This window comes from Lontra canadensis, unplaced genomic scaffold (genome assembly GCF_010015895.1).
Source record: "Lontra canadensis isolate GAN:19392208 unplaced genomic scaffold, GSC_riverotter_1.0 scaffold10, whole genome shotgun sequence".
Classification (NCBI taxonomy): domain Eukaryota; kingdom Metazoa; phylum Chordata; class Mammalia; order Carnivora; family Mustelidae; genus Lontra; species Lontra canadensis.
Genome location: NW_022631004.1, coordinates 27,203,808 through 27,219,004, shown reverse-complemented (window position 1 = coordinate 27,219,004; position 15,197 = coordinate 27,203,808). Strand labels below are relative to the sequence as shown.

Sequence of the window (15,197 nt, the reverse complement as noted above, 5' to 3'; positions counted from 1 at the left end):
GAACACTGTAAATGTCTACCAAAATATTGTGGCGGTTTATCTATTACAGCATGTTAGGTTCCTAGCTCTTTGCCAATTGGGAAAGGGGAAAAGCTTAGTCTCCTGTAGATATCCAGTGGAGGGGAGGGTGTGGGGGAGGGGCTGTCAGTGGAAGGGACAGGCTACAGATGAAATCATTGGCTTGAGTTGGACAGTAATGGCTCCTAGAAGTGGCCGCTGATCAGGCACCCATCTCTTTCAGTCAGGAGGGGCTGCTTCTCTTGCAACTGCAGCCCTAGGGTCTGCCAGAAGGGACAAGGCCAGGTGTCGGGTGGTAGGTGTTTCTTCTATTTGGGGGTCCAGCTCCTGCTCTTTGGAGCAGGAACCAATGCTCTAAAGCATACATTTCTAATGGGACAGTAAAGCGGGGACACCACCGAGGCCAGGCTTCCTAACGCGCATCCGATCGGGGAAGGCGCACTTCCGTTCCACAGTTGGAACGGGATGGCAGGCCGGCGTGGGGGAAGGGAGAAGTCGGTGGAGAGGAGGGAGGAACCATATCCGGGAGAGTGGCAGCTTCCGACCAGTGGTCGCGCTTCCGGAGAGGCGCTTCCGGTGGTGGCGGCAGCAGAGGCTGTGGTGGTTCCGGGTGTCTTTGTCCCCCCGGTGTCGCGGCCCTGGCCCGCAGGTGGGTTGGGGGGCCCCCAGCCGCCCCTCTGCCCCTTCGCCCCTCCCCCGGCCGAGGGGCTGCGAGGGCCGGGCAGCAAAGATGCACGGGGCGCGGAAGGGGCCGAGCCCCCCATTCGGACTGCAAGTCCCGTCTCCCTGGCAACGGCCTCGGCCCTGGGGGCGGGCGGGAGGAGGAGAAACCGCGCGCCTTCGTCCTCCCACGGTGGCCCCGCCGCGGCCCGGCCCGGGAGGCCCGGTGCCGGCGGCTGCTGAGGCGGGAGCGAAGGCCCAGGGAGTACCGGAGCAGGAGGGCGGGCGGGCGCGCTGCCGGATTCGCGTTCGGCCGGGCCACGGGGCTACCTTCCCACCAGCCAGTCCGGAGAACAACGGGCCGGGCTTCCGGGGAGAGGGCCCACACCTTCTCTTCTCCGGCACCAGCCTCCTCCATTTTTCGCGGCCTTGCGTGGAGCATTTTGGCGGATGTATTTGAATGAATGAATGTCACTGGGGCCCTTTCCGATCCCCCACTCTCCCCAAGCATCTGCGGGTGGCGTGGCATCGTGCGAGGAGCGCTAAGTTGTTGGCGACCTGGGTGCGAGTCTCAGTTTTGTCACTGATTGGTGATGTGACCCTGGGCAAGTCTCAGTCTCTGTGAGCTTCAGTTTCCTTTTCTTTAAAATAGCTTGACAGTATCACCCACCACTAATTTATTGTGAGGGCAAACTGGAACAATGTAAGTTTTGCATTTCCTGCTCTTTATGTTCCCTCCATCTTCTCCATTCATTCCTCCTCCTCACCTTCATTAAGATCCTCTGTTACTTTTTGGGGGTCCATGGAAAATTCTCTGAGCTGTTAACTTCTTTCTTTTCCAATTAAAGGTTTTTTCTAAGACTCTGAAAGAGGACAGCATTCCCAATGTCCCAGTTTAAGCGCCAGCGGATCAACCCGCTTCCAGGGGGACGCAACTTCTCAGGTGATCACCTTTATCCCTGTTTGGCTGCATACTGGCTATTACGTGCTTTGGAGTTTGTCTTTTAAAACGTTGCTCTTGGGGTTTCCCTAAGTGGAGTGCAGTTTGCTGCCAGCGTTTCATAGGAAAATAGGAGATGAGCACCGTGGTGGCAAGTGAGACCCTGTGGAGGAGTTGCTTGGAGTCACTTTGCCCTTTGGGTCCACCATACCTTCTGTCTGACTCTAGTGTTGGAAATGGTAGATGCAGCTCCTGGAGATTGCTTCTCTGTCCACATAGGCGCAGCTTCAACATCTCTTTTGGGTCCTCCTCCTGGTTTGCTCACTCCTCCTGTGGCCACAGACCTGTCCCAAAATGCCAGGCACCTTCAGGTAGGTTGGGCATTTTTTCTAGTGAGTTAAGACACCTGAGACTACCACAGCATGCTTGGGTGCCTGGTGCTTTCATTCTTGCATCCCGTGTTCATCCTCCCTGGTGCTCCTGGCCTGGGCCAGGATGCACGTGTCTAGACACCCTTCTGACTGGGGAGCCTGAAGTTCTGGCTTTAGGGAAATCTTTTAGGTGATTCTTGGAATTAAAGAGCTGGAAATCCTAGAAGAAGATTCTGACCTAAGAATCAGTCTGATCTCTTACTCCTCCTCGCAGTAGATTATGACTGTTATACGTGTGTGTCTCCTTCTTGTGGCTCTCGATACCATATTTTGTTGAAGTGGATGGGGTTTGGCTGGAGATGAGATGCTAACGATGGAGTGTGTACAGATGCTCTCTGTTACTTTCAAACTGCGTTATTCTCTTACAGGGTGGGGAGAAGCAGCGGGTCTTCACTGGCATTGTTACCAGCTTGCATGACTACTTCGGGGTAGTAGATGAAGAGGTCTTTTTTCAGCTAAGGTAGGCTTGAGGTTAGTCCCCTCAATGCTTGTTGAATTCAATTCTGTCACCGTGCTGGTGGGGCCCCTCTGAAGCCATTGCTTTGCTGTTTTTATGCAAGGTGTGCGAAATCTTGATGGGCAGGGCCTCCTAGGGGCAGTCAAGGTGGCTTGGCCAGGGTCTCTGTCCTGACTGGGTCTCCTGGCTTGTGTGCTGGCAGTGTGGTGAAGGGCCGGCTGCCCCAGCTGGGTGAGAAGGTGCTGGTGAAGGCTGCATACAACCCAGGCCAGGCAGTGCCCTGGAATGCTGTCAAGGTGCAAACGCTCTCCAACCAGGTATGCGTCTTTCCAGCATATGCATTGGAAAGGGGTGGGAGAGAAGCCCCAGTGCCATGAAAGCAGGGCGAGAACCTTACTTTTGTCAAGGGGTGCGGCTGCATGGTGGTGAGCAGATCAACCATGGGATGCCCTGAATTTCCTGGTTACTGTCCTGCAGCCCCTGCTGAAGTCCCCAGCACCTCCCCTTCTCCATGTGGCAGCCCTGGGCCAGAAGCAAGGGATTCTGGGAGCTCAGCCCCAGCTGATCTTCCAGCCTCACCGGATTCCCCCGCTCTTTCCTCAGAAGCGTGCGTACCAGTGGCATGGATGTTGGGATGTGGCTTTATGGGGGTACTCTGGTTGAATGGGGCTGTAACTCTCTGGTTGTTGCTCTCAGAATAGAAGTGGGTACTGCTGTCACTGGAGGAAAGGGACAGGGAAGTTGGGCAGATATGTAGGGCTTTTGAGTCACCAGCCATTTCTTCTCTGTAGCTCTGAGTCTCTTCCAAACATCCCACACACTTCATCTGAGCCACCTGAACAGATTTCCTGCTCGGGGCCCTCACGGACGATTGGATCAAGGCCGAAGGTAAGAGAATGATCAAACAGGGAAGATATTTTACTTATTTGTCTATAGGAGCAGTGTCTCTTTGCCACCTGTTACACTAACATTCTCTTTCTGCAACTAGATCCTGGGCCCTTTCCTCTGAAATAGGCTGATGCATTGAGATGTATATGCAAATATTAGAACTTTATAAACCTGTTCAGCAAGCAGGGATTTGATGTAGTTCATCTTGCAAAATACCATATTGAATTTTATAATTTTCCCTTTTATTTCTAGTTAAGATGGAGATGCCAAAAATCAAAACTATCCAGAAATAGTAATTGTCCAAAAAAATGTAACTTTATAGTGTATGTATTAATTTCTAGTATAAGATGTTTTTTATACACACTATACATACCAGTGTAGCGTGAGAATCCGTAGGTTGCAGTCTGCCCAGAAGTCCAGGCCTGTGCCTAGAACATGGTAGCTTCATGGCCTATATGTAGCCAACATGGTGGATTTGGGACTTTGAGGGTGTTCTAGGCCGTCCTGTGTCACCTCTGAGCTCTGGGGACTGCTGGGAGCAGGCTGCCTATTCTCTCCAGCTCACGTGTTCCTTCTCTCACCTTACTCTGTCCCGAAAAGGTTTTGCTTATATCCCTAGGAGTTAAGCTCTGGATTAGTTTGCTTAAGACTTGTTTTAGTTCTTCTTTCTGTCCTCGTTTTAATTTTTTATTAGGGAAAATTGCAAATACAAGCAAAGCAAACAGAAAAGGATGATGAACTCTCATATACTCACCGCCCCCAGCTTCAATAAGTATCAACATCTTCCATTCTTTTTCATATCTACCTCCATCTACTCCCTGCCGTGTACTTGCTGGTTTTTTGTTTTTGTTTTCTTTTTTAAGATTAAAAATTTTATTGCAAATATTGTATAGATTGAAATGCACAAATCTCAACTGGACAATTTTGACGTGGGAAATTCCACATAACCCTCACCCCAATTAAGATCTAAAACATTTTCCATCACTCCAGAAAATCCTCTCACGTTCAAGTTCTTTTTTGAAGTAAGAACTGTGCTGATAAGGAAAAAAACCCCTTTCTCCAGGTGCCAGTAGATTATTACATGATAAGGGCTGAGAATGAAATCCAGTGTGAACTCTTAAAAGGGCATGGAGGAATGCCGACAAAAAGTTTCGACAAGGGATGCAGCTAGTCTGCTGAAGCTAGTGTTTGTTCCCTTGGGCTAGGTCATTATGAATGCTAACTAGGAGGATGGTCCTGCAGTCTAGGATTGTTTCCGACCCTGCCTCCACTACTTGAAATACCGTGTCTGTCCTCTTCTCAAGTCACTGGTATATATTTTGCAAACACCTACACTCCTTGTCCTGTACATCTTCCTCGTCTTCATCTTCCAAGGGCTTTCCACCTCTCACATCCTGTGAGTTTATTAAGAGCCTCATCACCCTATCATAGCAAGTGCCCTGAGGGATAGTGTAGCCTGGGTGGAAATCAATGGTTGCTATTGACTTTCTGCTTTAGGTTCCTGTTCAGTCTTTCTGTACAGTCATGTGCATTTGATTGTCCTAAGCATACCAAGCCCAGTGCAAGGCCTGTGTTACATGACTTTCGCCATCATGCTTCAGTGTCATGGCTTCTAGAGAAAGACATTACCGCTGGCAGGGAGGTACCACCGGCAGTCAGGACAGAGAATCTGCTAAGTAGGAAAGGGGACAGTAGGAGTTAGGTCACTCTGGGAGAACAGCAATTTACAAAGGAGTCAAGCTATTCGAGCGTTTTGGCTGGAAGCCAAGTTTTATTTTAAATTTCAGGTTTTGGGACGGAGATAACAATGTCCCCGTTGGACTGTCAATACTGAACTACTGAGGTCTTTGGACAGGTGTATCCAGTGGGATGCCATCTCAGTATCCTGTGAGGCTCCTGAGCTGTCTCCCACTGGTACTGCTTTCTAATGTGTTCCTGACGATTCACAATAAGGAGAGAAAACTGGCCATTGAATTCCAGGATTCAGTGGGACATCCACTGTCACTAGCGGTGGACAGCATTTACTGAAGAGTTTGCTCCAGTCGTGGGCGAGCTGAAGAGAGCTGTCCGAATGACTGTTAGAAGCCTGGAAGTGCCGACACCCCGGAAAGGCGAGAGTGGAAGGCAGCTTTTGGATGGAGATGCTCATAAACCGGGAAATGGGCCAGGCAGATAGAGAGAAGATGAAAAACTCTGTTAAATGTAATGAGCTTAGATGCCCAGGGCTGGAATGACAAGGGAAGCGAGGCAGGTGGGTCTGAAGGGGAGAGCAGAATAGTCTGGTCCGTGCCGTACCTGGGCGGGAAGAACTCACAAGTGGTTTTATTTCTCTTGTGAGACATAGGGGTGTTCCTTTAACAGTCTGGCATTTTATAATGGTCTAAAGGTTTTTCTTTCCTGTTTTTACTTCTTGAACTCATAACATGGTGATACTCTCATAAGTAAATTATTATAGGACATATAAAGTAGTACATGCTATTATGTAATGTTAAAATACTGTGAAAATGTGTCACTCCTTTCCCTTTAAAGGTAACCATTCTTAAAGACCTTTAGAAAATAATTTTGAAGAGAGAAATTAACTTCTACTTTTTTTTTGGTCTGTGTTTTTTTGTGGTCTTTTAATATATATACTTTTTATAATTTTATTTAATTTTAATTTTTTTAAATTTTAACTTTAGAGTCCAGATTATTTTTATGCATTGTGATTAAAGTGATTAAACATTTTTTTCCATATTGCAGTATAATCCTTGTGATTGTTTTAATGGCTGTGTAATTATTGTATTTGTTTACTATAAAAGTTTAGGTATTACTGGATATCAATGTGGTTGTTTTACTCTCGGCTTGAATTTTTCAACTATTTATAATCTGTTTTTCTTTTGAATTAACTTTCTTGGGATAATATTTTCAAGAGTGGAATTATTGGATCAAAGGGTTTGAGTGTTTTTATGACTTTAATGTGTATTGCCAAGGGTTTGTTACGAGAGCTGTCTCTTAATAAAACTTCCTTTATAGAATCCTTTGCATGGTACCATATATGTGTTTCATGTTAAAATTATCAGCTAAAATCTTTTCTCATTTCCAAAAAATTACATGTTAGCTATAAATTTTAAAGTTCACAAAAACACAAAAAAGAAGATTATTCATAAGCCTTACTAGGCAGAGGCATCTATCATTAATTTTTTTTTTTAAGATTTCTTTTTTCTTTTTTTTTTTTTTTAAAGATTTTATTTTATTTATTTGACAGAGAGAGATCACAAGCAGGCAGAGAGGCAGGCAGAGAGAGAGGAGGAAGCAGGCTCCCTGCTGAGCAGAGAGCCTGATGCGGGGCTCGATTCCAGGACTCTGAGATCATGACCTGAGCCGAAGGCAGCGGCTTAACCCACTGAGCCACCCAGGCGCCCCTCTTTTTTTTTTTTTTTTTTTTTAAGTGTTATCTGCACCCAATGTGGGGCTTAAACTCACAACCCCGAGATCGAGTCACATGCTCCACCGACTGAGCCAGCCAGGCGCCCCACTTTATTTCTTTTTAGTCTTTTGAAACTTTTTTTAACACTGTTGAGGCATTACTGTATCCGTACTACCCTGTATGTCTTTTTGCTCACAGTGGGTGGTTTTCTGTTACAAGGATTTAAATCTCCATTTTAATAACTTTATAACAATGTGTTATGTGGCTGCTAGCAGTGGTTTCTTCATCCATTTCTCTGATGTTGGGGATTCAGATTGTTTGCAGTTCTTTTAGGCCACTTTGTATTAAATTTAAATGTAACAGTGTGGTTTCTTCCTTCTGGTGATGGACCAACCTCCAGCGATGACTATGACTCCAAGAAACGCAAACAGCGGGCTGGTGGAGAGCCTTGGGGTGCTAAGAAACCAAGGCATGACCTGCCTCCTTACCGGGTCCATCTCACTCCCTATACTGTGGACAGGTGAGTGGTGCGGCGGGAGTGGGGGTGGGGGATGGGTGTGTGTGTGAGGTTTGCAGCTGGTAACAGTTTCTTGTGGAAATGAGGTATAGTATGTGCAAGAGTAGGAGTGTGTGTGCAGGGTCACCTGCCTAGGACCTTTTTGTTTGTTTCTTAATGGGACAGTTTTTAAATTTCTAAATCTCAGATTTTGACCAGCATAGTGCCAGTGACATGGGTTCCCTGATAGAACTTCTGTGATTTGATCAGCAGAAATAATGATGCCAGGCTGTTACTAAGGCGTACATTAAAATCCAGGTACCTAATACCATTTCTAATTCAGGTAGAAAGTATAGATGATAGGCATCTTGGGACTTGTTTTCCAGGGGACCCTAGAATGATTTCTCGAGCTCCCTAGTGCGTGCAAGGACTCTGGCCCATAGGCTTACCTAGCGCACTTAGGAACTGATTGACTAAGAGCCTGACGAGGGATTCTGGATGCCATCCAGCAGTGCGGAGGCGGGGCTCTCGCCACTGCCCTGGCAGCAAAGTTCACCTAAGCCCAAGCTGAGGTGAGGGGCAGCCTCTCGGCACCTCTTCCTCGAGGTGGAAAGGAAAGAGGGCTGTCACCGTCCTTGCTGGCATCACAGGTTCCTCTCTGCGGGGCCGGGCAGGGCCTCTCCTGTGTTCCACCCTGACCCGCCTGCCTCCCGAGGTTCGTCTCTTTGCAGGACAGCATGGAGAGGGGTGCATGTAGGGCCTCCTCCTGTTAGCCAGAACGTGACTGCTGCTGGTCAGCCACACACACAGCTGTTGTGTGGAACATCTGCGGAAGCCTCTTGTACATACTGTTTAGTGTTTTGCTTTTTCGCTCAGTGTGTCTTAGAATTTATTCCATGCTGACGCTGGTTAGAGGGACCTCATCCTTTTTGACGCCTGTGCAATCTTCCACTGCATGGATAGACTGTTGATGTCACTGGTTCTCTCTTCCCACGTTTCAATCATCCTGAATTTTGCTCTCATAAACGTCCTTCTGCAGACGTCTGTGTGGATAAGTGCTAGTAGTGTACTGAGGTCAGTTCCTAGAGATGGAGTAGGTGGCTCCAAGGGTCTGATTTTAAACTTGGACACCCACTGCCAGTTCTCTCAAAGAGGCTACGTCGGTGTCCATTCCTGCCCCCGGGACCTGAAGTGCTCGTTTCCCCACTGGCAGCGTTATGTTACCCAACTTTGCGATTCTTGTCAGTCCCTTAGGTGAAAAGTGATAGTCCAATTTGCATTTATTTTAATTAAAAGTGAGACTGAGGGGCACCTGGGTGGCTCAGTGGGTTAAGCCTTTGCTTTCGGCTCAGGTCATGATCTCAGGGTCCTGGGATCGAGTCCCGCATCGGGCTCTCTGCTCGGTAGGGAGCCTGCTTCCCCTTCTCTCTCTCTGCCTGCCTCTCTGCCTACTTGTGATTTCTGTCTGTCAAATAAATAAATAAAATCTTTAAAAAAAAAAAAAGTGAGACTGAGCATAGGTTCGCAGGCTTTTAAGTCTCCTTTCTTTTTCTGGTACCTGTTGATGTCCGTTTTCCCAGTTTTCTCTGACTTGGGAACCTTCTTGTAAACATGTTAGTAATTTGTGGGCTCCTCTTCAATCAAAACAGTGAGCCTTTAGGCTGTCATATATTGCAAATGCTTTTCTGTTTTTTTCTTTTCCAGTTCAACTTGACTTTGCCATTAGGGCCCAAAACATTTTAGTGGTCAGATCTCATCCATCTTTTTCTTTTCAGAGATGTCTTCCTTCCCAGATTAGAAAATAATTTGCCCTTTTCCCCCCAAGTCTTTCATAGTTCCATTTTTAAAAATAATTTAGTCTTTGCTCAATCTGGATACCCTTGCTTTCCTCCTCCAGCCCCAACTGTGACTTCTTAGAGCTCCAGCGCCGCTACCGCAGCCTCCTGGTTCCCTCAGATCTCCTGGCTGTGTGTCTGAGCTGGCTGTCAGCCTTCCCTCTGAGCCAGCCCTTTTCCCTCCATCCTCCAAGCCGCATCCAGGTATCTTCTGAGAAGGAGCCAGCTCCAGATGCTGGTGCTGAGCCCATCCCTGCAGACAGTGACCCCACTTATAGTTCCAAGGTGAGTAACTGGCCTCCTACCGTCTTGTCCCATGGTGGGAGGAGAAAGCTCTCGAGCATGTCCCTCACACCGCCTGTGCACAGGTACTGCTGCTCTCGTCCCCGGGACTGGAGGAGTTTTATCGTTGTTGCATGCTCTTTGTGGATGACCTGGCTGAGCCGAGGGAGACACCAGAACACCCTCTAAAGCAGATTAAGGTGAGAGCTAGAGTCCACGAAGCAGGAGGCAGTCGTGGGTGGTGGACGGCCAGGCCCTGTCAGATTTGCAGCCGCTTGGCTCCTATTCACAAGCTCATAGAAACAGGGAGCCCCGGGCTGGAATATTGCTATTTCATCAGAAGGACAGCATGGCTCAGGATGTTCTTGTCAGAAAAAGTTACATGGCTGGTGCATGGGTAGAGAGATCCAGCCTCCCCTGCTTCCCCCTCCACTCCTCACCACATCCTGCTGCTTTCATTCCCCAGGGGTGGTAGCTGCCTCATGGGGAGAGATCCGTGTTTTGTTTTGTTTTTTAAAGATTTTATCTGAGAGAATGAGAGAGTGAGCGAGCACAAGAGGGGAGAGGGCTAGAGGGAGAAGCAGACTCCCCGCTGAGTAGGGAGCTCAATGTGGGACTCGATCCTGGGACTCCAGGATCATGACCTGAGCTGAAGGCAGTTGCTTAACCAGTTGAGCCACCCAGGTGCCCCATGGGTTTTTGTTTTTTAATCTTGCATCCATTTTTGCAGTTTTTGCTGAGCCGGAAAGAAGAAGAAGCAGTGCTGGTTGGGGGTGAGTGGTCTCCCTCTCTGGATGGCCTCGACCCCAAGGGCGACCCGCAGGTGCTAGTCCGCACGGCCATCCGCTGTGCGCAAGCCCAGACTGGCATTGACTTGAGCGCCTGCACCAAGTGGTGAGTGGCTGCCCCAGGCTTGCCTGTGTGTGGTCCGTTGTATAGGCGAGACTTTAGGAGGCCGAGTTCCTGTGCCTTTCTGACCTGTGAGTGCTCTTCTCTTCCCCAGTCCTACCTCATCCCTCTCTCCCGCACTTGCAGATGGTCATCCCAATCATGAGCACGCGTAGGGATGTGTATGGGTGTCGAGGGCCAGCCGACCCTCTAAGGCTCATCCCATGTGATCCCTCAGCCACATTTAGTGGTCCTTCATGCTGGGAGCACCCTGGATAGGCGCTGTCTGCTTACTCACGGCAGCCCATTGATGAACCATTTTCTGAGGACTTCGTCTCTCGTTTTCGTATTTTCAAAGCTGTGTGTGCAGTACGTGCTCAGTAAATGTTGATGGAAACTGAAGCAACTGCTTGCGAAGGTTGTGGGTCAGTACTTCCTTTTTCTTTTCGCTGCGAGCAGGTGGCGCTTTGCGGAGTTTCAGTACCTGCAGCCGGGTCCCCCGAGGCGGCTCCAGACTGTGGTGGTGTACCTGCCTGACGTCTGGACCATCATGCCTACTTTGGAAGAGTGGGAGGCCCTGTGCCAGCAGAAAGCCGCAGAGGCAGCTGCCCCACCCCAAGAGGTGTCCGGGGTAAGTCTGAGCCCTACGGACCAGTGGGCAGAGTAGGTGCCCTCACGTCCGGACCCAGGCGGTCATAGCTCTCGGCTTTTGTCACAGGACACAGAGCCTCTGGAGCAGGCAGCTGACGCATCAGAGCCAGTAGCCGACACCTCTAAACAGAATGCAGAGAATCCGGAGGTCACCGCGCAGCAGGAAGTGGACACCGATCTCCCAGAGGCGCCCCCACCTCCTCTAGAACCTGCCGTCATGGCACGCCCTGGCTGTGTCAACCTGTCCCTTCATAGTATTGTGGAGGACCGGAGGCCAAAAGAAAGGATCTCCTTTGAAGTAGGTGTAGGAGTCTGGGGAGGCTGTGCGGGAGGGTGTATGAGATGGCAGGGCTTGGAACATTCCCTTCTTCCTGATGCTCACGGACCTGTGCTGCCTCTTCCCTAAGGTGATGGTGTTGGCTGAGCTGTTTCTGGAGATGCTGCAGAGGGATTTTGGGTATAGGATTTATAAGATGCTGCTGAGCCTTCCTGAAAAGGTGGTGGCCCCGCCTGAACCTGAGAAGGAGGAGGCGGCCAAGGAAGAAGAAACAGTCAAGGAAGAGGCTGCCAAGGAGGCCAAGGATGAGGTACAGAGTGAGGGCGCGGCTGCCGAGTCAGACGCCCCCCCGGTGAGTACCTCTGCTGCCTGCGCGGGCGCGGGGGCTGCACGTGGGAGTGCCGTGTGGATGCAGCTGCCGCCGGGGGCCCCGTGGGGCTCCTCCCACTGCCTGCGTGCACCTTGTCCCCCCACTGCATGGCTGCTTGGCTAGGAGCCGGTGTGCGGCTAGAGGTGTGCCCCACTAGAAGGGTAGTGGGGCTGGAAGCGGGGCCGACATGCCACGGTGGCACAGAAGCCTCCACTAATTGTGCCGTGAGGACAGGTGTTTTGGCTACCCGATGGTTACTTGGAATGCTGCATTTTCTTTTTAAAGGTTTTATTTATTTGTCAGAGAGAGCCCAAGCAGGGGGAGCGGCAGGCAGGGGGAGAAGCAGGCTTCCTGCTTCCTCCTGAGCAGGGAGCCCAAATTCGGGACTCAATCCCGGGACCCTGGGATCATGACCTGAACCAAAGGCAGACGCTTAACAACTGAGCCACCCAGGCGTCCCATAGAACGCTGCATCTTCTTAACGCTTTACAAAAGCAGATGGGTCTATCTCTTGCCTAGATCCTGTCGAGTAGATTTAATTTCTGACAGGACTGAGATTGAGTCCTACAGAGAATCCCAGGTTCTTGGGAATTGCCTTAGTTCGCTCTGAATCCCTTGTCACAGAATGCCGTAAACGAGACCGTGTAGACAGAACCCTTCCGGACACGGTTGGTGGGCAAGTGTCAGCTCTTATCCTTGTTAGCAGTTCCAAGTGACCGTTCTCATCTCTTGCTTTGCTTCCAGAAGGAAGATGGGCTTTTGCCCAAACCTCCGTCTTCTGGGGGAGAGGAAGAAGAGAAACCCCGGGGTGAGGCATCCGAGGACCTCTGTGAGATGGCCCTCGACCCAGAGCTGCTCCTCCTGAGGGATGACGGTGAAGAGGAGTTTGGTATGTGCTCGCCTTGTGCAGCGGCCGCCCGGCTTTGCAGCTGGTGCTCGCTTGTCCCAGCTGTGCGTCTGGGCCCAAGGGTGCTCCATGCTTATCTCAGGCTTCCTGTAGCAGGAGCCAAGCTGGAGGATTCGGAGGTCCGGTCAGTTGCCTCGAACCAATCAGAGATGGAGTTCTCTTCTCTTCAGGACATGGTGAGACCTCTTTCCTGCTCCCCCTGGCCCACTGACACACAGTGAAGCTAAGCAAGGCCTGGGACTCAGTGCTGGGAGAGGGAGACTTTACCGTAGGACTTCTGGCACCCTCTGACTGACAAAAGACAAAATGTGGTTCTTGGCTCGTGGAGTAGGGCTTCCATGGGATCCAGGACACCTCCGTGTCTCCGCCCGGGTGCGTCTGAGTGAGGTAGCCGATGCCGGTGTGCACGCCGCTCCTCCGTGTGCGGGACAACCCCCGGTGCGGCAGAGGTTGCACGGAGGTCATACTGGTGGTCCTGTCTCCAGCTGGAAGGGGCGCCCGTTTGTGATCGTGTCCGCTCGATTTTTGGAAGGCTACGTCCTGGGCGATTTTGCCGTTTTGAGGGCACTCTGAAAATCTTGTTCGTCCTTGTCTCTTTTGCAGCCCAAGGAGCTGGACCCCTCTGCTGTGCTCCCTTTGGACTGTCTTCTTGCTTTTGTCTTCTTTGATGCCAACTGGTGTGGCTACTTGCACCGGCGAGACTTGGAGAGGATCCTGCTCACCCTTGGGCTCCGGCTCAGTGCAGAGCAGGTACCCGCCCCTCCCATCCCCCAAGTCCCTCTGAGCCGGCCTCCCCTGACAGCCGGGCGCGTTCTGGCCTGCTTCGGGGGGCTCGGGGTGCCGTGGGGCCATGGGCTCGTGCGCTCTCGTCAGGGGCTATCTTGGCTGTGGGTGTTCTCTAGGCCAAACAGCTGGTCAGCAGGGTGGTGACCCAGAACGTCTGCCAGTACCGGAGCCTTCAGTACAGCCGGCAGGAGGGTCCAGACGGCGGGCTGCCCGAGGAGGTGCTCTTGGGTGCGTCCTGCTGCCCTGCGCCTTCCAGGGAGGAGGGGCGGGGCCGGCTGCTCTCTCCTCTGCAGAGCCGAGCCTTCACTCTTCTCGTGGCCCCTTCTAGGAAACTTGGACCTGCTGCCTCCTTCAGGGAAAAGCACGAAGCCGGGTGCCACCCCCACGGAACACAAAGGCCTGGTGTCCCACAACGGCAGCCTGATCAATGTGGGGAACCTGCTGCAGCGTGCAGAGCAGCAGGACAGCGGGCGGCTCTATCTGGAGAACAAGATTCACACACTGGAACTGAAGCTGGGTGAGTGGCCTGTGGCCACAGGGCCCGGCCCAGAGGGGACTCGCAGATGCGCGCGTCCGGAGACCAGGAGGGGTCCCGCTGCTCACACTTCGGGCCTCTTGCCCTGGGCTTGGTGCTTAACTTAGCAGCAGTCTGTCTGCCATTTCCCCCCACCAGAGGAGAGCCATAACCGGTTCTCGGCCACGGAGGTCACGAACAAGACACTGGCGGCAGAAATGCAGGAGCTGCGGGGCCGGCTGGCCGAGGCTGAGGAGACGGCCCGGACGGCTGAGCGTCAGAAGAACCAGCTGCAGCGACTGCTCCAGGAGTTCCGGAGGCGCCTGACCCCGCTGCAGCTGGAGATGCAGCGGATGGTTGAGAAGGTGAGCCTCCCCCGGGAGAGCTGGATGGCCGGGCGCCCTGTTGGGAGGCTCGGCCGGGGCGGCAGCCGGCCACGGTGTCCCGCCCGGCTGTGTTGCCGCTGCAGCCTGGTCTCCGCGCGGAGTGTCGGTGGGCCTCCCGTCTGGGCCCTTCCTCCTCGAGTCCTCTCTCGTTCCAGGCGGACAGCTGGGTAGAGAAGGAGGAGCCAGCACCAAGCAACTGAGGGGCCTGGCGCAGGAGCTGTCCTCCCGGGAGGTCGGCGATGGAGCCTGCAGACGTTAGAGCCCTTTTGGTTCCAGAAAGAAGCTGGAGCAGGACCTGCGAGCCATAGGCAGGGGTGGCTGACCCCTGTGCTCAGCCTCCGTAGAGGAGCTCAGGCCATCAGGGTGGGGTCTGTGCTATGTGGGACGGATGCGTGGGGAACCCTGGTTCCACTTAACAACTAAATCCAACACCTTCTGCACCCCTCGAATGTCATTTTGCCCTCCACCTTGGGATTTCTCCTGGGGCCCTTTAGTCTTGTGCTTTCTCCTGTCCTCTTCCAGTTTAGAATAAGACAGGGGAGGGAAAGGCTTTTCGGATATGTCATTAAGGTCTGATGCCAATAAACTGAAGAAACAGCCATGGAATCTGGCCGGGGTTGAGCCCTCCCTCTGGATGGCACAGGTCCTGCTAGGTGCAGGAGCGGGTTCTTGGGGGAAGGGTCTCCCCTTGGCTATCGCAGGAATGGAGTCTGTGCTAGTGAACTCTTGGTGTCGGGCTGTGTCTGCCAGAGAGCACTGTGTTCCGGCCGCCCCAGACTTGCCAGAAGAAACCAGCACCTCCCCATGTTCAGAATGTGGTATTGGCTCTAGCCCAGCCTTTTTCCCTGTTCCCCCCCATAAGTCTTGCCTCTTTCCATAATCCGTGGTTTCAGTTTGACTTTGTATATAAAGTTGGTTTGTTTTTTTTTTTTTTTGGCTTTTTGTTTTTTAAATAAACCAAAGTCAAAAACAAGCCACGTGTCCTCCATAGCTCTTCCCTTTTTC

The 15,197-nt window shown here is 51.6% G+C and overlaps 1 protein-coding gene across 3 annotated transcripts; it reads left to right on the top strand.

The window, feature by feature from the left end:
* Positions 1-532: 532 nt before the first annotated feature.
* Positions 533-14,791, top strand: CCAR2 (cell cycle and apoptosis regulator 2). 3 transcript variants are annotated; one of them, XM_032855831.1, is made up of 21 exons: positions 533-667; positions 1,527-1,621; positions 1,898-1,989; positions 2,418-2,509; positions 2,709-2,823; positions 2,984-3,113; positions 3,298-3,394; positions 7,201-7,320; positions 9,194-9,416; positions 9,500-9,613; positions 10,144-10,307; positions 10,761-10,932; positions 11,020-11,250; positions 11,360-11,581; positions 12,344-12,488; positions 12,603-12,682; positions 13,110-13,256; positions 13,409-13,520; positions 13,621-13,809; positions 13,966-14,171; positions 14,348-14,791. In XM_032855831.1, the coding sequence occupies exons 2-21, from the start codon at positions 1,564-1,566 to the stop codon at positions 14,390-14,392; spliced, it is 2,754 nt and encodes a 917-aa protein (XP_032711722.1). In that variant the 5' UTR covers positions 533-667; positions 1,527-1,563; the 3' UTR covers positions 14,393-14,791. The 3 variants fall into 3 exon arrangements, with proteins under 3 accessions (XP_032711722.1, XP_032711720.1, XP_032711721.1); XM_032855829.1 differs by having other exon boundaries at positions 536-667; positions 12,600-12,682; XM_032855830.1 differs by lacking the exon at positions 533-667 and adding an exon at positions 971-1,381 and having other exon boundaries at positions 12,600-12,682.
* The last annotated feature ends 406 nt before the right edge of the window (positions 14,792-15,197 follow it).